Source organism: Pieris brassicae, chromosome 5 (genome assembly GCF_905147105.1).
Source record: "Pieris brassicae chromosome 5, ilPieBrab1.1, whole genome shotgun sequence".
In the NCBI taxonomy this organism is placed as follows: domain Eukaryota; kingdom Metazoa; phylum Arthropoda; class Insecta; order Lepidoptera; family Pieridae; genus Pieris; species Pieris brassicae.
In genome coordinates, this window is record NC_059669.1 from 8,506,721 (window position 1) to 8,530,720 (window position 24,000).

Consider the following 24,000-nt stretch of genomic DNA (forward strand, 5'->3'; position numbering starts at 1 on the left):
ATTCCCCTATTTTATAATAGGGATTAAGACAAACAAGCGTCATCGATGATTCTTTTTAAATATCTTTACATTGGTAAATCATATTAAATATATGAAATATTAGCTGAATAGTCGGTAGTCGTTATAGATCCGGTCATTTTAAGTTTTCTGCCACTCGCCTCAGATGATGTTTAGAAGACTCGACTATTTATAATATAAGATGTATATATTATCTATCTATTTTTACAGTTATAACCCGCGTAGGTGGTAATAAAAAGGGTATCTTCACGAGATCAAGGCAACCCAAAGCGTCTGCGCATCATCTTCGTGCTCGCTATCATGCTCTTGCTTCTGAAGACGGCGTAATTCCCCCCTTCGTTGGCGATTATATAAGTGACGTCGAACCAACCCACTCCCACAATGAACTATGATTATATCTTAAAAAAGCAACATTTTATTAGAAATCAATTAGTTTTTTATATATATAAAGTATTCATAAGACCGTTGTGTGACACATGTTTATTAAAATAACTATTATTCTAATTCATCAGCTTATATTTTTATGTACTTAAAATTTTTTTAAAGGATAACAATATAACGCTTACGCTCTATATAATTCAACTAGCTGCCCCCGCGAACTTCGTTTCTCCTTAATGTGGTTTTAGCTGGCCTTAATACCGTGACACGAAAGAATAATTTCACTGTATTATCGTCACTATAATTTGAATTTGATTTACCCTTCGGTCTAAGTAACATGCTATGCTAACACCAAAAAATAAAAAAAAGTAGAAATAATTGAATTTCACAGTATTTCGTTTACTACAAAATAAATTAAATTTATACTTTAGCCTCAATAACACGTGATAATCATGATATTGAATTGTAGCTTATATGACTCGTTTGTCGGTTTACCATAGCAGTGCCATCTATTGATTTCTTACTCAATCCATTCGAAAAGTATCGACATCAGTTAGAATCTTTTGGAGTTAACAGATAATTGTGACTGTCAATTAATTATAGACAAATAATTTGCAATAAAATAAAACTGCGACTATAATTAAAGATCGAAGCTATCCTATATCTTAAGTTGGACCAGACTGCTCACGGTGTGCCAATTTAATTTAAAATCGGTTTAGTAGTTTGGGAGTCCATCGCGGACAAACATCGTGACAGGAGATTTATATATATTAAGATATTGGTTAGACAGTCTATAAAGTCAAAGTCAAAAATCATTTATTCATATAGGTAACAATGTACACTTATCAACGTCAAAAAAGCAATATAAATTAAATGCTTCTAATTTTACATTTTCTGCCAGTTCTCAAATCGAGGACGAGATTCAGAATCAGTCGCGTTACCTCTTTATACTGGAGCAATTCATATCCAAGCATATATTCATTTATATTATAATAGGCCTTAGAAAACAGTTTTACATAAATGTACGATTTAAATTTATTTATTGACAACAATTATATCTCACTAGGGATTTTGTTGAAAAAACGTACACACTTGGAAAGAATTACTCGTTTTATGGAGCCTTGTGGTTGGTGCGCTAATTTTGTCTTTATTACGAGTAGAATAATTATGGAAGCTACGATTCTTTAAAATATATCTTTATTTTTCCGCACATACAAATTCTCATAAATGACTTGCCAAAGTCAAAATATGTAATTCCTTAAACTTCCTTCGGACTGAGTCCGAGGGGGAGAACCCACAGATCGCTCTTATAGCCCTCTTTTGCACTACAAAATAACACCATATGACATGATGCTATGAAAATAGCTCTGAAATAAACGACATTTGCTGTATTCTCATCCATAACATCTAGTCTATGTAATTTTGTGCAGTCTGTGCTAATTGTCAGAAAACATGTGAATGATTTTAACGTTACCTTAAATGACCGCAGTCAGCTGGCATCGTTGTACCATAGCTTTCCTAAATGTTTGTAAATAAACACTCTTCAAATTAATTTTATTAATATCTTCTCAATCAATTATTTTAAATAAATATCTTTTTCAGTTTTATTTATATATTAAATCGAAGAATATATATTATATTTCTAATTATGACATTAAACAATTGTATACAGTGTGGTGGCGAGCAAAAATATAAGTGTCCAACTTGTCGTGAACCATAGTAGGTTATAAAGTTTAGCTTTTTTTGTGTTACAAAATTCATTAAAATATATAATTATCTCACATTATTATTACAGTTGTTCGGTACAGTGTTGTAAGTTGCACAAAGCAAAACCATGTTTGCCTCCTTCAGAAATACAAGAAATGCCTCCATGTAAAAATAAACCGGACTATGAGTTTCCTACAGAAGACACAGTACCAATAGAGAAGTTTAAATTATTAGGTAGTCAAATTTTTAATTTAGTACATCTATTACAATTAAGAAACTTTTAACGGTGCATTTGGACACACATATACTTCATAAATTACTAAATGAAATACATTATGAAATAAATTTTATTTTCAGAAGAATCAAAGGAATTAAAGACTTGCCTAGCAAATCCCCATGTTAGAGAGATTTTGCAAGAATTGGATAGCTCTGAGTTTCCTGACATCTTGATGAAAAAATATATGCAAGAACCTATTTTTACAGAATTTGTTGATGCTTGTCTAAATGTTATTCAGGAGAAATAGTTTATAAATAAAAATTGACAAAATATATTTACATTGTTTGATGATGGAGAATTGTTCTGAAAATGCTTAGGTCCATAAAGCAGGACCACTGTGTTATTATTATCTATTAACATACAAAAGTATATTACAAAAGTTTACATTAATAGATTGAATCATCAGTATGCTCATATCAACTAGGTATACCTAATATTTAATAGTATAAGATAAATGGTTGAGATCTTTTTCAAAGTAAAGTTATAAATGTGTACTTGATACAATTATTGATAAGTACATAGTTTAAATACCACACCATAAAATAAAATTAAAATCTCCGAGGTGGTGGTAGTTAATAATAATAATATATTTATTAAAAAAATATTATTTAATTGTTTGCATTCTTAAATATTACATTATAATCATAGAAAATTGATAACAATAACAAAAAGTATTGTAAGTTTTATAAAATTAATTATGCTATACATCATTAAGAGCCATTTTGAGTAATTGTTCCAATTTATCAGATTTTTTCTTACCTTCATTAAGTTGCATTTCAAGGTCAGACACCACCTTTTTGTAATTATTACAATTTGAAATGCTTCTATCAACAGACCTTATAGTATCATCTACCATACTACAATCTTTCTCTTCAATTTGGAGATACTCATATGAATCATCAATTTTACGCCTCTTAGCTGCCAACAACCAATCTAGTTCATCTTCCCTCAAGTCAGCCTTATGTTTTAGTGAGGTAAGAACCGCAGAATTATACATCCAATTCATTTGGCGGAACTCTTCCATGGCTGACTTTTTATATATTGTGAATTGTTTACCAAATTTTTTTAGTATACTTATTTTTTCATACACAATTATATTAACTGTGTCTATCAAATTATACTGTTCAAAAAATTGTATAAAATTATCACATTGTACCACTGGTAATTCTTCAGAGCAGTTGTTTGGCAGTAGGGATAGAACTTTACAAGTAACTGTTTCAGGATTTTTAAACCAACCTATCTGATTACAATATTGGCGAACTTGTTCCTGCATATGGAGTGTATTCTTAGGACATATTGGGGAACTTGGATTTACCAGTTTTAAATTTTGCATGATATTTTTTATCACATTAGTATTTTCAGAATTTCTTAAACTATTAGGAATATACTCATATGGTTTTGGGCATGGCACTGAAGAATCTAAATAACTTTTAAATTCTATAGGAAAGCCTGGGTAGTTAAACCAATCCTCATCAGTAATAACTTCAGTTAATTTATCAATAGCGGTGTTGTAATAAAGTACCAATTTCTTTATATCATTCATTAAATCTTTGAATCTGATATCAGTATCTGATTTTAATCTATGCCATATCTCATTTCCAAGATATCGTTGGCAAATTGACTTCAGTGTATCAATTTCAAGGGGTGGGGATTTTGGGCATCTCTTGGCTAACCATTTCAATGCACTTTTGGTGAGACTATCCAGAGAGACCGCAATGTTTGCTGGCTCAATGATAAATATTTTAAAATCTGATATAACATTATTGCTTACATATTCAGATAATTTATTTTCGAGATCATTTTGAATAATTGCATTACTTATTGGTGTAGTTATTATGGCAATGGGCACAATATGATAGGGGTGTTTTTGTTTTAGCACACTTTCTATGTTCTGAACATTTAAGTCATCATTATTCACATAAAATATAACACCATTTGTACCTTCAAGAGAATCTTCATTAATTTCAAGTTTATCCCTATTTATTAAAGTAACAGATGTAGCAAAATCCATTAAATTATTCCAAGATTGTTTCTGAATGTGTATCAGATTTTCCTCTGCACCATTATCTTTCGACCTAAATGCATGCAATAACCACGTCTGAATATTTATCTTTTTACAAAACCACTTACATGTTCCTGGAGAAACCAATGTAATTTTCCAAAAGAAACATTTATCATAAGGATAGTTAATTTGCTTCATCCGTTTTAGTAATGGTGACCTTATTATTTCAACAAGATCATAAGTTTTAGGAGGTGGAATTTCATTAGGTTCATTCTTAAATTTATAACCTCTATGAATTGCATTCATGTGACTTAAAGTTGCCCTTTCAGAAAGCCGTCTCAAACAGTTTGCTTCTTCAAAAGGTGTTTTATCTGGTAACCAAACTGGTGTGTCCTCTAAGAGATGTCTTCTCCTCAAGTTTCTTGACAGGTGGTTTCTCCAAACATTGAACCATTTTTTCATTAGGTTTTTGGTTCGGAAAAGTTCAGCTTTTAGTTCATATGTGCATATTTCATCTAATAACTCAGCAACCATCTCATCAGTAATATTCTTCGTGTATGTTATGATATTATTTAAAATATCCATTTCCTCTTTCAATAGAATACTGACAGTTTCCCTATTCACTTTATTTACCAATTCTTCTGAGACTATTTCAGATTCTTTTTCAACTTTCTCCCTAAAAATTCTATCTAGTTCTTTAGCTTTTCGATCTAACTCGGCTTGGTGTTCCTCTTCTAACTTCCTCTTTAGTTCTGCTTGTTTTTTCTGCTCTTCTAATTTACGCTGTTCTTCTAATTTTTTGAGCTCTTCTTTTTTTCGTGCCTCTTCGAGACGCTTCATTTCCTTTTGCTTTTCTTGCAATTCCATTCGTCTCTTTTCTTCTAATTCTTTCATTTCTTCTTCCTTTATGGCCGCTTCTATCTTTTTCTTTTCATTTTCCAACTCCTCGAGCTCATCTCGCGATTTATTATTTGAATCATCGTTGAATTCATATATATCATTGTTTTTAGGCGTTTCCACGGACTTAAAAATATTACTAGCAACTGAAACCTTATTTTTACTTTGTAAAACTGTAAAAAGTTTGTTTTGGGCAGAAAAGGGATCATTTGCCTGTTTAAACAATGTTCCTGGAGATAAATTCGATGCTTCGCCATTAGTAACAAATTTATTGTTGGACAAATCTTTATTGAAAAGATTATCATTTTGCGTAGGTTTAGCAAAGCCTCTAAAAACACTTGAGGGATTCGTTAGTTGGGTTTGTAGAGGTGCTTTTGCAAAAATATTCGTTTGCGGTACATCTGTAGATTTGCTGAATATACTTTGAGCATTAGAGAAGATGTTTTGTGGTTCAGTTGTTGTTTTCGCAAAGTTTGTGTTAGCTGCATTGGCAAATATACTTTTGCTTGCTTCTGTTTTATTTTCATCTTTAGAAAGTTTATTAAACAATGACCCTCCAACTGTGGACTTAAACAAGTTCTTACCATCGTTACCACGTGTAGATTGACTTGATGAAAATAAGTTTTTGTTATTGGATGAAGTAAAGAGATTTGAATTATTGCGGTTCATATTAGTTTTTTCAGGAGGTGAAAAGGTGAACAGTTTTTGGGCGCCATTTGTGATTTCTGGTGACTTTTTAATACTATCTGGAACGTCCACTGTGCCCGCTCGTTGAAACGTAAACGATTTTTCTCCATTTGTATTGCTAAATACTAATGGTTTAGGTGGTGTAACGGCAGCGGGTTTTACAAAGTTGGGTTTTTTAACTTCAAATGGTGGGTCCATAAATGTTTTTCCATTTCCAGCCAGACGCTGCAATTCCAATTTTAAAGATTCTATATCTTTATTTGTATCGTTTGTGGTATTATAGCGTAGATCTTGTGCTGTTAAAGACGCTAGTTTAATTTTGCCATCAGAAGTGAAACTAGCGTGTAGTGTATGATTTTTATAGTCATATTGAGGGATATTTCCACCCGAAATAATATCAGCTACATTACTTCTCCTCTTAGTTTCTATGAGACTCAAAGCTCTAGCTAGAGGATATGGATCGCTGTCTTCAATAAACTGATTCCTATCTAGGATGACATTAAGTTCTGAATCCACTTTGGAAAATCTAAGGCCATAATGGTTCACAAAGGATTTCATGCTTTCAATGGTTTCAAAAGCGAGGGAGTTCATTAATTCTTCTGCTGGGTATTTGGAGCCTCCTCTAGGTGCATAGGCCTTAACGATTCTAGCTAGACCTCTGGCTCGCACATCGTTAAAATATCGCAACAGTATGCATGCCTGAAGATAAGTAGCTTCATCCCGGACGAGCCGGAAGAATCTCACATAGTTATTGTTATCTAGCGCCATGAAAACTTTGACAGCGAATATAATCGGCTCCGATCTCTGTATTTCATCTGGTAACTGTTTTATCTGGAAGAAGATATCTTTTGTTAGCAACAAAAAATTATATCTTGTCTTTAGAAGATTTCCTGATAAACAAGCGAGCGAGCGTACTTAGAAGTCGAGTTTCGCTTAGCTTTTATGTTTTTTTTTTGTATGTTATGTTATGTTTGCCTGTAAGTGCTTGTCACATTAAAAATTGTATTATTACTATTCTTGTACCAATGTATCTAATGTATATATATTTATAAGGAATTATCAATTTTAAAAAGATAATAAACAGAAATAATTGATTCAATGTATTAAAAAATTATATTGGGATTTTTGATGCCCACGACTTTTTAGCCTCTGGTGGAAGTTACTTAAATCTTTACAAAATAACATTATTCAGGTAATAATTTAAGAAATTAATCTAAAAAGAATATACGAACCTCCCACCAAAAATTAGCATCTCCAAGGTTCAAAAGGGCTATGTATCCTCTAAATTCAGCTTCTCTGGGTTTAAATTGGGGCTGGACATCAGAATACATATGTTTCAGAGTTTGGAGACACTTGGTTAAGTTGTCCGTGTTAAGTTTTTGATCAAACTGCGTATGCTCAAGATCGGCTAATCGCGCAGCACAGTGGGCGTGGAATCGGGCACATATTTCTACTAAACATATTGAATCTGGAAAAAAATAAAAAAAACCTCTGTATCTATATAGTGTATCCACACTTTATAACCAATATAATACTAAATGACATCGAAATTTCGTTATATTTAAAATTTGATAACATATAAAATTGTAATCAAATTTCAGGAGTATACTTTTACTTAAATTGTAGGTTGTATCTCCCAGGGAAGACCCCCACTGGAAGTCGATTCCACAGTTCCCTAGTTCGCAAAAGATTGTCTTGAGAAACAGATCGTGAATGACTTCCAACAAAGTGATGCTGGTGAAATTTTGATTTGATACGGCTCGTACGGTGTTGAAACGAGGCAAGGGGATCAGCCCAAACAATTCTTGAAAACACTCTCCATAGTAGTCTCCATCTCCACTTTGTAGAATACGCAAAGAGACACAATCTTTGTGCGTAGAGAGAGAGCATCAAGCCGATCAGTAATATGTTGGAGTTTGACAATTCGACAAGCCCTTCGCTGAATTTGGTCAAAAGGAAGAAGCTGGTATTTAAGGGTAATACTTTATATTAAGGTTTTACTGAAGAAATTAAAACCCTTTCTAGAAATACATAAATTAATATTATTTATAAAACTCAAACCCATGAACTAATTAATATAATATGTTCACTACCACTACACTACTACTACCTGCACAACACAGAGCCTGTTGCGTAATATCTTTCCGGATGCCTCTCAGCCGGTCCCACATGAAATGAAACCAGTCAGCCAACGACACCTTGAAAACATCATAATATATCACTTAAAAATATAACATTAATTACTAATTTTGTATAAACTAAAAGGCCGGCAACGCACTCGTGAGCCCTCTGACATTGAGTGTCCATGGGCGGCGGTATCACTTAACATCAGGTGAGCCTTCTGGCCGTTTGCCTGCTCTATTAAAAAAAAATTAAACAGTCCTACTTAGGATGAGTGATTATATTTTTGATTCCCAGCAAAACAATTTATTCGTAATTGTCTAAGAGTTTTCTAGACGCACCACGTTTCCGTAAAATATTTGTAGAAATTTTAGGCCCGTATTCATTTTTGACATATTTGACAGTGCTCAGGGGAAGATTGCGATTTGAGGTACCTTTACTTGGTACCCATGTGTACTCTAAGTGAATTTGAGTCTTTCGAAAAAGTTCCGCAATTATTCAACGCAGAATACGATTATAAACAAACTTTATTCTACACAAATACGAAAACAGATAAAAGTATATATGTCGCAGTAAAGTAGTTAAATCAGAAAGTTAATTGAATCTCTACAGAGTTAATTAAATGTCGATATTCAATCAAGTCACTAGCATTTTGATTTAAATAAAGTAGCGTCGAAAATGTTTAACTATCTGTCTGACCAAATGCCAGCGAGTTGATTGTTAATCAATGTTTAACAAGATGGTAAAACAAGACTCCACCATGATTATTTCATTTGTTATTGTTATTTCGGTGTGATACACTAAAGTTCAGCTGTCTTTGAAGATGGGATGTCGGCATCACCTTTTTGTCTTAATAAAAAAACCAATAAAACGTAATTATAAATGTTTCCATACCCTATAAGGGTTTCAGGTACCCAAACAAGGATTGCACCTATAACGGTCCTAGGATGGTCAATAGTTTTAAAAACAGTTCGTGTCATTCTTCTTAAATTTAAATATTTTGTGTTATCAAGACGCATAAAAAACATGTTTAAAAATAATTCTTGAGAAATATAATAGAAAGAAACATTGATTAATACACACACCAATAAACACATTAAAAGATACAAGTCAATATGGAAAAAATATATAGTGCGCAGTGTGAATTTAGCCCCACTGTTTGCTGAAGACTCTCGGATATGCTTATTGACAACAGCACTGCTTTTTATTAAGACCCTTGTTCATGAATATGTACATACAAGTTATATATACCTATATATATTTGTGTAATTAGTACAATATATACCAAATATATAGGTTAATGACATAAATAAATAAATGTATCTATAATGTTATTAAAATAATAAATACCTGTCTAGTTGTATCAGCAATCTCACAGAGTAGATAGGCACAAGTAGCCATAAGTACTTTGGCTGGTCGCAATTCATAACACATTGGCATTTCCTGGTCTGCAGAGCTACGGCTGTACTGTTTCACCGCCCTCCACGGTTCCAGTAGACCATCAGAGTCTACTATGGTTTCTAATGTCATCACCTAAAATAATAATGTTAATAACTAGACCAGTGTGATGTACTTGTTAGATAACAAATCAACACTTATCATATTGGTTTATTAACAAAATATTTATGCGAATCAAACCTTCAAAAGTGAATTAATTACGAGTAAAACCCATAGGACAACAATCATAGGTGAACTATTTTTTTTTATTACTTTAAAAATTTATTATAAATCATCAACAACTAACATACTACAAGTGATACTAATTTAATTTACATGTCATGAAACATAATTCGATCTCAAAATGTATGTTTCAAGTATAGAAAAGTTAAAATAAAAATTAATCAGATTATATAATATATGTTTTTTAATAATTCAGTGTTATGACATTAAAATATTTTTTTTACTAACCTGATGTTCAGCTTGTCTATGCAATAACTCCTTTTCCGGACACATATCAGGGCAAGTGCCAATAGTAGGTCCACCAACTTTCACCTTTGACCCAGCACCACCCCAAGATCTTAGTATTCTAAAAAAATTAAATTTAAATGAATAATTTTTATTGAGGCTAGGTAATTTATCTTAATCAAAAATATTTGACCCTATTGTAGTTAAAAAGAAACCTGCAATGTATTAATTAAACCTGTAAACCTGTATCTAATACAGGTAATCTAATATCTAATGTTATTATGGCTGGCTATAACTCTCAGTTACATACAGTGTTCAAATTCAAGGCAATACCTGGCCTGGAATATATAAAAGTAAATATTCTGGGAGTACAGTAGAATAATCTTATACATTAGAGATTATTAACAAAACAAATACCGATAACATATTATGTACATTCTAACTTACTCTTTATTAATCTAATGAAACGAAAAATGAAATGAAATCTAAGATGAAATGGAGAAATGGATTTGTAAGTCTTAAGTGATTCAGGAAAATGTTAAAGTAGTAGACATATTATAAGTATGATAGGTATTGATTTAAAGCAATAAAATTTTAAAAGTTAAAATTACCACATACAAAGGTACTTTTACTGTCAGAAGATCGATAACTGCCCATATTTAATCAACTCATCATTATTTAATTAGAAAGAACTACAGTTGTAGTGTGTAACTTTGAATTTACCTGTCTCTAGCATCAAGGGTCCTCCACTTCTCATCAGGTGTCAAAGAAACTCTAGACCTGAGTTGATGAAGCTCAGCAGCTGCTTCAGTAGTGCTAAGGCTGGTTTGTGTTGTCACAATAACTGGTGCATCACCACCAAATACTTCAGACCTATATCATTTTAGCAACAGTCAGAATTTAAAATCAGGTGAACAAATAACTGTCTAATTCAGACACTATGAGTCACATAAGCTACCTTATTGCTAAGCTAAGCTTATTGATATCTATTTTGCTCCTAACTGCCTTTGTGACAGCTATACAGAGGGATATTAAAAAAAATCAATGGCACTACAACCTTTTTAGATCTGGGCCTCAGATTTCTGTATTTGTTTCATGATCATTTGTAAATCGAATAAGCAAGTAGGTAAGGTAGTAAAAAAATAAAAGATAGTTTAAATACTTTAAGATGTTTCAATCTATTAAAACAATTTGAAAACCAATCTTATATCATATTTTTGATTATATATTGTAAGATATTAAGAGTGGTATAAAAATAGGAGTACAACTTACTGTAAAGGTTTTCCTCTAGGTTTCACTGGGCCTTCAAACTTTTTCTTCATAATAATTTGTTTAACAGGTCTCAGAGCCTTCTTTGGCGATAAGGATCTTTTTGGGACATCAATTTCCATGGCTGCAAAATGGCATTAAATACACTTGTAGTTACATTTACACAAAATGCATCAAATTGTGTTAAAAGCATATATATATATATATATTTAATTACAAAACCCACCTCACTTTTACATTTAATATTAGCTAACAACTTAATTGATCAAAGTATTTTCACAATGGCAATTTCAACATAAAGTCTATTAGACCCTATAACTTAGAACTTATTCATGATGTTATCTATTTGTTTAATTCAGTGTTGTGTAATTCAGTACAATGTTAATGTATGCTTTACTTACGTTTTTGTCTCGGTACTCTGTATGTTGTAGTTCCTCCCATTGCAGATAATTCTTCTTCTACATCTGAGTCTGGGACCCAATCAGGATCCTCATCTCTCTTACTTTTTCTTCTTCTGTAATCCATAGAAACCACATTCCTCAACATATTTAGTCAAACACTACATTATTTTAAATACCCTCAATGTTTTAAAAAAAAAATATTATAGGTTGAAGGTTTAAGTACCCTTATAATAAGTTCATTTATTATAGACAGGAGTGACAGAGAAATTACTTTCATTTAGATGTACTAAAATATTGTAAGCAACACCTTGTTACATATACAATATTGTTTTTGCTTACACACTTGAAACATTTTTGACACTGTTCATTTTTAATATTATACTTAGAAAAATTAATTATTGCTTTAAGAGAAAAGAGACATCAAAGACAATATACAAAAAGTCACTTTTCTCACAGCTACTTTACATGTCTATTAAGGCAGCTAATCAAGAAAAACTTGAAAGTTTTTAGATGGGCCTATTTTTTTTTTATAAAGCACCAGTACACTACTAATAGACAACCAATGTCCCAGTACAGTATTGATTCTAAAATAAAATGCACCTTTAGCTGTATGTGACCAAACCTTAGAAGACCTTATTATTATAGAACCATCTTGTTCTAATTGTGTTAGAAAAATATTTTATATAATCACAGCTATTATTAATGTTATAATATATTTAGTTATGCACACAATTAACTTAGTTAAATTTGTCTTCCATTAAATTATAACAATAAAAACAATTTTATTGTTACTCCTTATGTGTTTGTTGTTAAAACATCTACTGGGTATTATGAATATAAGAATGATGATTACTGACAAGAAATATTAGCTATTGATCCATTGAGAGATGCCAACAAACAGTATATTTAAGAAGGCAAAGTAACTACATAGTATTAGGTTACTAAAATAAACCATGTAAATTAATCTACTCAATAATCATACTGATTTAATTTTGCAGTTATTTAAGCTGCTTCTGATCTATTCATTAAAATGGCTTATATCTTGTACATGTACATAAAATAATTAACCTAGAGAAAATATTTTTTTTTAATATCTAGTCACAGAAAGATTTCTATAATAGTTAATACATATGTGTTGCATTTATGGAAGTATGGAGTAGCAATAAACTACTAAAATATCACTAAATGACCGTAAATAATGTGTATGTTTTACCAACCTACCAAAATATTTTCATATAAAATGTGGTAGTTTAAGTGCAATAAAATGAAATTCTTACATTCTTGCCTTCGTCCGAGTGACGTCAAACATAAAGCCATCAAAAGCACCTGCATTTAATAATGCTCTTTGCACAGATATTTCTTGTTCATACTCTACGACGCATATTTGTTTTTTAGGAAGAAGGCGAATTCTGTGCACTTTCCCAAACTTGCTAAAGTGCTTTTTTGCTGCTGAAGAATCAAAGAGGCCTTCAGGGACATTGGAACACCTTGAAGGAAGTATGAATTTAAAAAGTGTGTAAAATTTGCAAATGATTAACATATTTTATACTTACGTTATCGAATATTTATTACTGGCATCAGGATTAACGGAATCAGGTTTTCCAGGGTTATTGTGGAATAAATCTCCTTGCTCCATGTTTGTATACAAGTTTCAAACGTTCTTATAACCTCATACTACACTTCAACGGTAATTGTTTAAGAGCCAAACTTTAACTTTCATGTTTTTAGAACTTAAATTTTTAGAGTAAGAGCAACATTATTTGCACATTAAAAACTTATTAAATCACATTAATTCAAACAATTATTTATTTAAAAATGTCAAACAATGTTTTTGAACAAGGTCCTGACAAATGACAGTTACCGAAAGAGCTTAGAGATTCTATGCCAACGTTAGTTGTCAATTTAACGATAATAATCCTACATAGATTTACCACAGGTTAATTTTCTAAAGGGTAAAGTTGAGCCTGTTCAAAATGTGAACCGATGTGGGATTTGAGTCACAGCAGTGCTAAATTACCATTTTTGTTATGTTAACAACACGGTAACGTCATTATAGTTCGAGAGTGGGTTTTATATAAATTTTGATACTTATTAATATGAAATAAGAATGGACTTGCCAGTATCAAAAATATTCCGTGCAGAATGTTTATGTGTGCAGGCTTTCAAAAGCTTTACAGAGTAAAATTATATGTTTATAATCATTAATTTCAAAAGATCCCAATAATATGAAATGTGCCTTTCGAATCCTAATACTGGCTTCGACATAATATAATGTAATTATTTGTGTTTATTTGTTATTTAAAAATAATAATAAATATCACGTAAAAAATATGTTTACTTCATGTCTTGTACGTCATAAGGAACTGCGACGTATCATATTATCGTGCGACGCCATCTTGCCTAGAGAACCGTTTTGGCGGGTTTTCTTTAAATATCAATATTTAACACAATAAATAATAATAATTTGTGTAGTTTCTTATTACTAACAAATAATTTGAAATTGTTTTAAAAATCGTTAATTAACAGCGTATTGTGTCAGTTGGCATAATAACCTCACTGGATCTTTTTCCTCTCTGTCCGCCGAACAGCCTACCGATTTTGATGTTTGTGTTATGTAGTATTTGAAACCTACTTTTACATTAAATATAACTCAACTACAAGAGCTCTACTCAGAGAATTCTAGCGTGGGTAAAGTAGTGAAATTACAGTAATTCCATTTGCATATATGTAAGTCAAATTACGTTTTTTTTTTCTTTTCTGTTTACTTATTTGTGTCCTATTGTCACCGTCATGACATCTTGAGCTTGAATTTCATTTTCAAAATTCAAATTCAAATTCAAAATTCTTTATTTGTTCAGATACATGTACAATACAATTCAGATAGAGGCCTCCCTAGTAAGTCAGAGACCTGTGACAGGGAAGCTTCGCTCTTCTTTAAATCAACCAACACAATTGGTTTAAAAAAAAAAAAAAAAAAAAATAAATAAATAAAAATAAACAAATATATGAATATATTATGATGACTATGTAATGTGTTTGTGAAAGCCGAAACAAATGTGTGCGCGTGTTGCATGAAAAGATGGATTAAGGAAAAAATTATATTAGATGATTTAACAATGCTTCTGTTTTGTTGTAGTTAAGTGTACCGAGCCAATGGTTTAGAGTTGTTTTACATTTATGGTATGTAAGATTATGAAAGCTAAGGGTTTCAACAACAACATGTACAACTATATTGTAGCTAATTAATATTATTTATAACAATAATTATTCAGAATTCTTTTATGATGTAATTACATTCTGCCGCGCAAAATCTCAGTTCCGGTACGTTGCGGATGTGCCGCCATCACTTTCTAATGACGGAACGCCATCCGCCTGTTTTGGCAATTACTATTCGATACAGTCACACCTAATAATATAAATTAATTATACGAATATTGTGGCGGGAAAACACATACACCTGATTCCAGCTACATATATGATAGAGGTGTATATTTGACAATTTGGAAATGAATAAACATACATTTAAAGTAACATGTGTGTATTATATTATATTTAAAGAGTTTGTAAATACATTAAATATTATGTTAATGTTGAAATGTAAAAAATCTAAAAGTTTTATGGCTATTTGTATAAATACACCCTAACCGATGACCATAAAGTATATCAGGCTACGGTGTGGTGAATCACCTGTGACGTCATTGCATAAATTCGGGTGTCACATTCCGTTCGCGAGTTATATAAAAGAAAGTGCGCGGCCGCGAAGCGACCTTGCGCGGTGAAAGGCGGGGGCAAGTAGCACAGCCGGAACTTGAGCTTCCCACGGCTCACGCCTTACCACATGGCATTTTAAGGACCACACGTGGCGTTGGCACTAGTCATGGTTCTAAAACGTTCTTAAAACATTATTAACAATATGTTCTATTAGTTAATTAAAGTTACCTTAAAATTTTATTTTAAAAGTAGGTATGCCAGTTTCTTTTCTCTGAACATTGTCATTTTGACAGTGTTCAAGATAGTACATGATAAAAATCAGAAAATCTAAACAGGTATTTTATAGTGATAGGCCCTATACGTGGTGGTGAATGAATGAACTATTTGACTAGTGTTGCCAAAATCCCTTTTGCTGAATATATATGTACTTTCAAGCTGATGTAAAGATAAATTTTAACAAACCTAAAGACTATAAAAACAAACCCCGTTGTATATAATTTTATTTGTCTAGATTATCAAGTATCGTGGCAAACATGTGACATAACCTTTAATTTACGCGGGAATTGAAACATTTTAATTGCCCAGCGTCAGCGTCATAAGTTGAGAAAGTTGCCTCTTAAGGTGTTGCAAACGACGCCTTGATGATCTTTAAGTATAATTTTATGTCTGTGTACATATTTCAAATAAAACATAACAAATATTTTGTTTGAAAATAGTACTAAATAAAAAAAACTATTTTGAAGGTTTGCTACCTAATTTTATACAAATATACTGTCTGTACAGATAAATATAATACTTTGTTTAATACACTGTTTAACACCCAACTTTTAGTAAATGGCCCATGTCTAGAACAAAAATTCATGTCCACTGGAAGTGTGCCAAAAGATTTCATCCGGTCATTAAAAACGGAATGTGAACTAAAACTAGAATTTAAATAGTTTATGAACATTTGTCTAAGCTGAAATAATTGTTTTTGCTTTGTAAACCTGTAATTGCACCTTTTTAACTAAGGTACTCTGTCTCTTCATCACAGAGTAAACACAATTTGTCAGGATGACACGAAATAGTAGTTTAGTTAAAAGTGGGTAATTATGCTAAATTATATTTGATTAATCGAGTAAATATATCTTAAATTTATATATAAATTAATCTGTTGTATATCGCCTATAATATAATTAATATCATTTTATTTATAATCTGTATAGGTTAAAAATAAGTACACAATATTGTGAAGAAAACATAGACAACAACACATAGTTATGAAAATTCCGAATTACAGACTTTAAATAAAGACTCACTTCATAAAAAAATTAAAATTATAGTACATTATTGCTCTTAACTAATATTATAATAATCAAATATTTTTTGGCAATACAAAACGGAACTATATATTTAACATATCAACACTGCCACGCGCATAAAGTTTTGGCGCCATTATTGTTGCGTTGGACTGAATTTCTATTTTGCCACCAAACTTCGTCGTAGTATAGAAATATACGTACACGTATGTGGAAAGTAAGCCCTTATTCACATAATTCAATTAAATAAGTCTAAATTAACGGGTGGACCGTGGAAACGTGTGTTTATGTGTTAGACATCTTCAGAGTTGGATGAAGATCCAAGGGAATGATTCAGAAACGAGACTTACTAATTACTATATAATAAAAGATCGCACGAAAGGTTTAAAAGCAAAGCAAAAAGCTTCACCAATAAGCATTATGTAGGACATGAGCGAAACGTTTCTCCGATCTCTTATGTCTCACAAAAGTATGATTCATGCAATTTAATTTACAGATAATTGCGTAGCTTAATCGTGTCACACAAACGGATACAAAGTTTTCCAATATTACATTTGTTAGATAGCTATCTAAAATACACATTAAAGTTATTATAACGTAAAACTAATAACATCTTAATATAACTACATCATATTCTGAATGTAAATGATGGAATCTTCTTTACAGAATCTAACACGCTACCCAAATTTAAAAATGGAATTGCATAGGGAATGCTTTTAGCCCTCGAAATGCCTTAAATCTATATAGTTATTTGTTATGTGCATATATCAATAAATTCGCCCAGTTTTTTAAATTGTATTCGAAATTGCTGTAGTTGGGCAAAATAAGGTGTCCTAACATTGAATTAAAAAACTCTTATGTAGTCTCCATGTAGTTTTTGCCTTTTCAGTCCCTACATTTGATTTGATTTACTACATTCACATAACAGGATTGGACCTTAGTGTACTTTCGCAACCTGCTCCAATAAGATCACATGAGCAATGAAAGATCATGATGCGCGTGCGCTGAGACCGCGCCATTCCGGCCGTGAACCCGGATGCGGCTGTGTGACGTAACACGGCCTTCCGCCCCTCGCCCCGCAGCGTCTACGCCTCTCTTATGCAAATTAAATCAATACAGTTGGTCTGTATGCACGCTGCACTTACCGATGAAAGAACATCAAAAGACCGCAAGAAAGAATAACAACATCAATTTACAGATCAATAAAAAAAATATTTGTATTTTCGCTGCAATTCGCAATTTTTTTTTTGAGTTATGGCCTGGTATCTATTCGCAATTTTTACCAGTTAAAATCCATAGATATAATCCACATTGTTTGTAGTCTATAGATATATGAAATAGTGCGAGCACAACATAAGTTCATTCCATAGATGGCTTAATAGGCATCCTATACAATAAGTCTTATAGTAAATAATATCTTATTAGTAATAAGTTCTAGAAAGGGGTGCCTTTAAATAGACTGCATCTCACTTAACACTTAACGTCTGTCCAATTCTGTATAAAAAAACGTTAACTGTCTGGCGAAAGCGAGAAATGTAATTTTGTTTTACTGTTGTAATATTGTCCTGTGTCGTCTCGCCATGTCTGTAGCTAGTAATCAAGAGATCATCTTAATTATCCCCTTAAAATTGTATTAATGCCTGCTTTTCTATTAGCTATCTGATTAAACCCTGTGCACCAATAGATATTTCCGTCTTTGAAAAAAACTTCGGGGGTGTTTTTAGGCTCATACAAAGTGTATAAGGGACATAGATGTAATAGTGCCTCTGTATCCAATTCCAAATTGTATAACCAGATATTTATAACATACTAAATAATTTGCAAATCAAGTTTGTTTCTTTAGTCGTCCTCATTACTTTAGGTCATCTTGGTGTTAATATTCTGCTTCAATCCCTTGAATTAAAAATTAAGAAATTCGTCCTTTTCAGAATCCTGAGCATCCAACAACACCAAAAACTGTTTACACTCGATAGAAAATTTAAGTGATTACAATTGTGCTCCACAGATTAGTGTTTCGAGTTGCGTTATAGATACGGTGAAATTTCGCGTTGGTACATAAGTAAGAAAAAAAACTAAAAACGACAGCACAATGACAAAGGTTATTTAAGATACTTCTCTGATAATTACCATGTTATTAAGCTTTATTTTCTACAAATACAATAAGTTGATAACCCCTAATGAAAGAAATTAATGTGGAGGTCGTAAATAAGAAAGCATTTTGAAATTTAATGAGAGATATTAAAAATAACATTATTGTTCGTTCCGGTCTGCAGGTGGTACGTTGACGCCACTAAGTACCAACATACCCAATTAAAACTAAGTAGATATATTCAATTAAAGTAAGCTTAATATATGTAAATAGTTCTTTCTTTATAGCCAAAACTTCTAATAATATTAACAAATTTATTTTGTCCGCTATTCAAGCCATAAATTCTATAAGATGAATAACTAATGCACAATCCCTATCATAATTTATGAAGTGTGTTCAATACACCATATAAGTTAATTAAAATAATTAAATATAGACAATTATATAATAGTCGAAACTTTTATAATGTATATATCTCATTATATCCAAAAAATATAAGAAATGCTTATTTGTGTATGGGTTCATACTATTTACTAGTATGGGAATTAATATTTCTGTTACATTGTTATTTGTTTATTTCAAGTATTTTTGCTGTCGAATCTTTTATAGGCTGGAACGAAGTGCTTAAAGTTTTAATTATAATGTTTATATCAGTGAAGACCTGAATTTTGATTGCACGAGCCAAGACCTCAGGGGATTAGATTCCCATTGGACAAATTTTCAAAACTAAGCGTAAATACTGGTCATTCCACACGCTCTGATAAATAACCTTGTATGTGATAAGGTCACGTCCTTACCAAGATGTAGCCAGCAGGCGAAGTTTGTCGAATTGTTTACGAAATATGAGCGCATCACTGAACACGCAATGATGAATCACTACTTGCTTCATTCTCACCGAATGCGTGAATCAATCTCCGGGAATTTAAAATTGTGTTATTTCACTCGACTTTAATTCAAAACAAAACTATGTTATACATATGGTTAAGAAAATAAAATATATATAGTATTGCATTTCTGTAATTGCATTAAATACGTTCAGTTTTTTTTTTAAATTTATAACCCTCTACTCCCCTGCCATATTGTCCAGGGACTTTTTATACCACATTTTTTCCAAAAATAAAAACAATATACATTTAATTAATTCTACTAGTTCGCGAATGGCAGGCGTCGCGAAATACGCCCCGGCTGCATCGGTAATATTTTTATTTACAATATTCATGGGCGAGCCGGGGCGCAATTCCTCGCGAGACCCGCTCTTTCGGTTTTGTTTGCCTCCTTTAAATATTTAAGAATTTTTTCGCAGAACCGTTCCAGGCACGGTCTGTGCTTTATTAACATGTCCTGTAGGCCGCCACGGTCTACAGTCATCTGCATTTGTTGCTCCAGGTCGTGCCTGGACGATGCGAATATAGGGCAGTGTAAAAGCACATGTTCTACTGTTTGCTCTTCATTACTGCAGGCACATGTTGGGCTTGTCCTAATTTTAAACCTATGCAGGTAATATGCAAAGGCTCCGTGCCCTGTAAGAATTTGCGCCATCTGGGGAGTGAAACGCTTCTCTTTTATTAACTTGTACGCTGTTCTTACATTGCCGATAAATAATTTTGTTGTTCCAGCTGTTTCACCCCCCAGGTAGCGCTCGTTCCATACCTCTAGAGTCCTCTGCCTTACCTGATGTTTTATATATGACAGGGGGCATGCGGCGTATTCTGGTTTTGATCTGAGTTTTTCCGCCGCTTCTTTTGCTAATGTGTCCGCCCTCTCGTTCCCTGGCGTACCAACGTGCGTCTTTACCCAGAAGAGGCTTACATGAGTTCCTCTTTTGCGGCAATCTTCCAGGCTCCGGCGGATCTCGGCTACCTGGGGATCGAGAGATCGTCCACTCACAATATCATCTAGTGCTGACCTAGAGTCACTGTATATTTTAGCGTCACGCTTATTTTTATTTATGTGGCTAGTCGCGTATCGTAGTGCCGTCAATTCGGCTTGAAATACTGTGCAGTGGGGCGCCATCTTCATCTTCTTGCTATTTAGTTCCATGCCATCTTTCCATTCCGTCCAAGCGGCGCCCACTCCTATACTTGTTTTGCTGCCGTCCGTATAGATTTGTGTGCCGCCGTGTCTTTCGATTTCTTCCGGATTTGTGAGCATCTTGTAATACAGTTTCATTTGTTTCGCCGGGTGTGGGAGATCTACGAATTGCACTCTCTTTTCTTATTTTTCGCCCTCCTTCAGTATTTCCGCGCTGACCCCCCTTTTTATCTCGTATAAGGCAGCGGCTTCCTGAATACGGAGGTCTAGAGGAAGTATCCCGGCCAGTAGGGTTGCTGCGTGTAACGAAGTCGTCCTGTAAGTTTTTGCCATTTTTTGGGTAAAGCCCCTTTGCAGATGACTTAGTTTTTTCCGCACACAGATTTTATTTGACGCGGGTTACATTAGGTTAGTTTAAGACGAAATGAACTATGTTTAAAGGATTTCCTTTTTATCTGTTTCTTTTTTTAACTTTGATCATATAGTATGATTTAATTTCCATACATCAGATTAGAAACTACTGACTTTTAAACATATCTGTTCACTTCACACTGTTCCTTACAGCTATTAATATACACGTAATTCGTTTTAAAAATACAAATAGAAAAATGTTGGGTGTCCAGACTGAATGAAAATCTTTTTATACAAATAATCTTCAACAAGAAAATTTTAGGACGGGTTCGATTCCCAAGATGGGCCAACCTAACGAGGAATGTCGTCAAAATTATCAATGAAATAGACGCAAACATCTGTCTGCTTAATTTTTTATCATTCTCGTGAATTTGCTTACCTCAACGAACTTAACTCTATATTTTCAGAAATGGTCTGTCGACGCCTTATCTGTATAAAATTTGTAGAATATACAGTGATTTGGGGTCGTCGCTCGGTGAAGATGGAAGTAGTGATATGGCGGTAAGCAACCTCACTCGGCTAAGTACACGAGCGGCATTCCTCAAGGCCGGCTACTCCTATAGAATGTCCCATAGTGTGGGTGTGCACACTTTGAATCAAAATCACAATGATTAGAAATGCTTTGACAATTTTAGGTAGTAAACTCGATATATGTGAAAGTAAAAGAGTTGTTCTGTAGATATTGAAGTTGGTAGTCGATTTTCTTGCCCTAATGGTGGCATTATTAAATAAATGAATTCGTACATTCAAAAATATTGGCTTCTAGTGTTTGACCTGTTGCGTACAGTGCATATAAGTGCAGGTTAATTTTTATATTAAATATTTATTTATTAAAATAATTTGAAGTCCAAAAAACGGATACAAATGTTGTGTTCTGTGAAATATTATGTTTTAAATAAATACCCTTTTAGATAAATTTATATAGACAATTATAACACATTAAAAAGTAAATTTTACTGAAATAAAATACGTTTATCATAATTCATGACTAATTCCTAATAAATCTGTATCTGTATAGAATTTTAGTTAAGCTTCGTACATTTAAATCTTCGTATCCGCATCTTATACGGTAGGGCTAATAAATTCGTGGCTAGAAGTCGCATGACTATGCCAGAGTTCCAATAGGACAGATCGTGCAACCATGAGTAAGCCTAGACAGGGTTACGACTTTAAAGCTTTTATTTATCTTGTAAAAAATAATAGTATTCCATAGTTACAGGCCACGTCTCCTACATTGATAATTTTTCTTTTTTTAAGCAATCTGTCATTTATTTTTGACAAAGTGACTTGCTTTTCATACCTCTAGATATAACTCTAGAACGACGCCGTGCAGCGCATGAAGGTTCATTTGTTTCGAAGGCCAAGACTCTGAGTCGCCGCGCCAGCTATATAACTTAGGGGTTGTTGAGGTTATGTCGCGGGCGCGGGCCCAAAACATCAAACTCACAGCATAATATGCAAAAGTTCTAATGCATAACACAGTTGCAAAAGTAGCGGGCAAGCTCGCGGATATAATAAACTTTGGATATTGTTTATGCCTGTTCATGTCGAACGACAGAGCGCGATTTACTAGCGACGTCAGGTTAGTTTGAACTTGTCGCTAGAAACAAAAGCTGACAACGAGCTCGCCACGTTCACCACGCCTGCGCCCGCGCGTGTCAACATGAACAAGCACTAACACATCCCTTGAAAAATTTAACGTTGCAATATCACTGTTTCTTGAAATAATACGTAACGTAAATATAAAAAAAAGTATCAATTAATTATCGATTTGGCTACGTCGTAGCAACGTAGCACTTGCATCAAATACTAAAGCCTCCGACGAAGTAGAATTATTCATGCCATAATTGCATGCGACGTTACGCGATCACTAATTGAATAAACATGATCGTTATTATCATATATTCTATTTACGTCCATGATGATGTAGGCCTCCTTTATCTGGCTTACACGTCTATCCGGCATTGTGACCTTCCCAAACATACACTTCATAACGTCGTCATTGCATCTCATAGACGTGATCCGCTCTATTCGGTCTTACTCTACTTTTAATATAAAGCTGACACGATCTCCACAGTATTACCAGTGTTTTCGTCCGCATAGTCCGCAATGAATGTTGGTTAGTTTGCAACATATCATTAATATGTAGAAGAAACAGGGTCCCACACACAAATACAGCCTTGTGGAACTCCTGCGTTTACAGATTGCAGGTCATGCTTCGTCTATAACGACATTGATGCTTCGATCAGCGAGAAAGCTGAAAATAACATATTTAAACACAATTTTTCGGGAGGCTGAGGCTTCGAAAAGTGCTCTGTGCCACACTTGATCGAAGGCTTTCCCTATGTTCAAACTTACCGCCAGCGTCTCCACCTTGAACGCCTCTGCCGACCTATGCGTACGATAAGAGAAGGTCACCAGCCATCTAGTTGGCCCCGAAGAGACAGTCTACATGGTGGGCACGGTATTGGCTAAGAGCAATTTCATTGGACAGCTTTTCAGGGCCAATTTGTCAGGATCAATTAGGATGGCCAATTTTTTTTCAAATTTGGCAATGTGCTTTGAATTAGCCCGAGCAACCTCCCATTTGATTCGCCGTTATTCCTTCGCAAGATGACGCTGCTTCTGCCCAGGCTTTAAGACATTTTCGCTATCGACGGTAGCCCGCCTTACAAGACCGTCTAAACGAGCGCTGGGACTTGACTTGGCATATCGTCATTATCTTGATATGTTTTATACCAGATAATAGATTTTCTCAAGGAAAATGTCAACCCTAACATATCTAAGCGCGTCCTAGT

The 24,000-nt window shown here is 33.2% G+C and overlaps 2 protein-coding genes and 1 long non-coding RNA gene across 4 annotated transcripts in view; 2 read left to right on the forward strand and 1 right to left on the reverse strand.

The window, feature by feature from the left end:
- LOC123709597 (beta-glucuronidase) overlaps window positions 1–643 on the forward strand; it is a 35,735-nt gene extending 35,092 nt beyond the window's left edge. The window contains exon 13 of the mRNA XM_045661028.1: window positions 229–643. Within this exon, the coding sequence (XP_045516984.1) occupies window positions 229–410 (182 nt within the window). The 3' untranslated portion in view covers window positions 411–643. The remainder of the gene's footprint in view (window positions 1–228) is intronic.
- A 1,262-nt stretch (window positions 644–1,905) lies between these two features.
- Window positions 1,906–2,206, forward strand: LOC123709895. The gene is made up of 3 exons (XR_006753773.1): window positions 1,906–1,920; window positions 1,999–2,119; window positions 2,192–2,206. It is a non-coding gene; the product is annotated as an uncharacterized LOC123709895 (long non-coding RNA).
- Window positions 2,207–3,002: 796 nt separating this feature from the next.
- On the reverse strand, window positions 3,003–13,500 carry LOC123709619. Of its 2 annotated transcripts, XM_045661064.1 has the most exons (11): window positions 13,216–13,500; window positions 12,940–13,149; window positions 11,663–11,775; window positions 11,265–11,385; window positions 10,716–10,865; window positions 9,996–10,113; window positions 9,438–9,620; window positions 8,077–8,164; window positions 7,199–7,434; window positions 5,480–6,797; window positions 3,003–5,431 (listed from the first exon to the last, which is right to left on the reverse strand). In XM_045661064.1, exons 1-11 carry the CDS (start codon window positions 13,296–13,298, stop codon window positions 3,081–3,083), a joined length of 4,971 nt encoding a protein of 1,656 aa, XP_045517020.1. In that variant the 5' UTR covers window positions 13,299–13,500; the 3' UTR covers window positions 3,003–3,080. The 2 variants fall into 2 exon arrangements, with proteins under 2 accessions (XP_045517020.1, XP_045517019.1); XM_045661063.1 differs by having other exon boundaries at window positions 3,003–6,797.
- Between the last annotated feature and the right edge of the window lie 10,500 nt (window positions 13,501–24,000).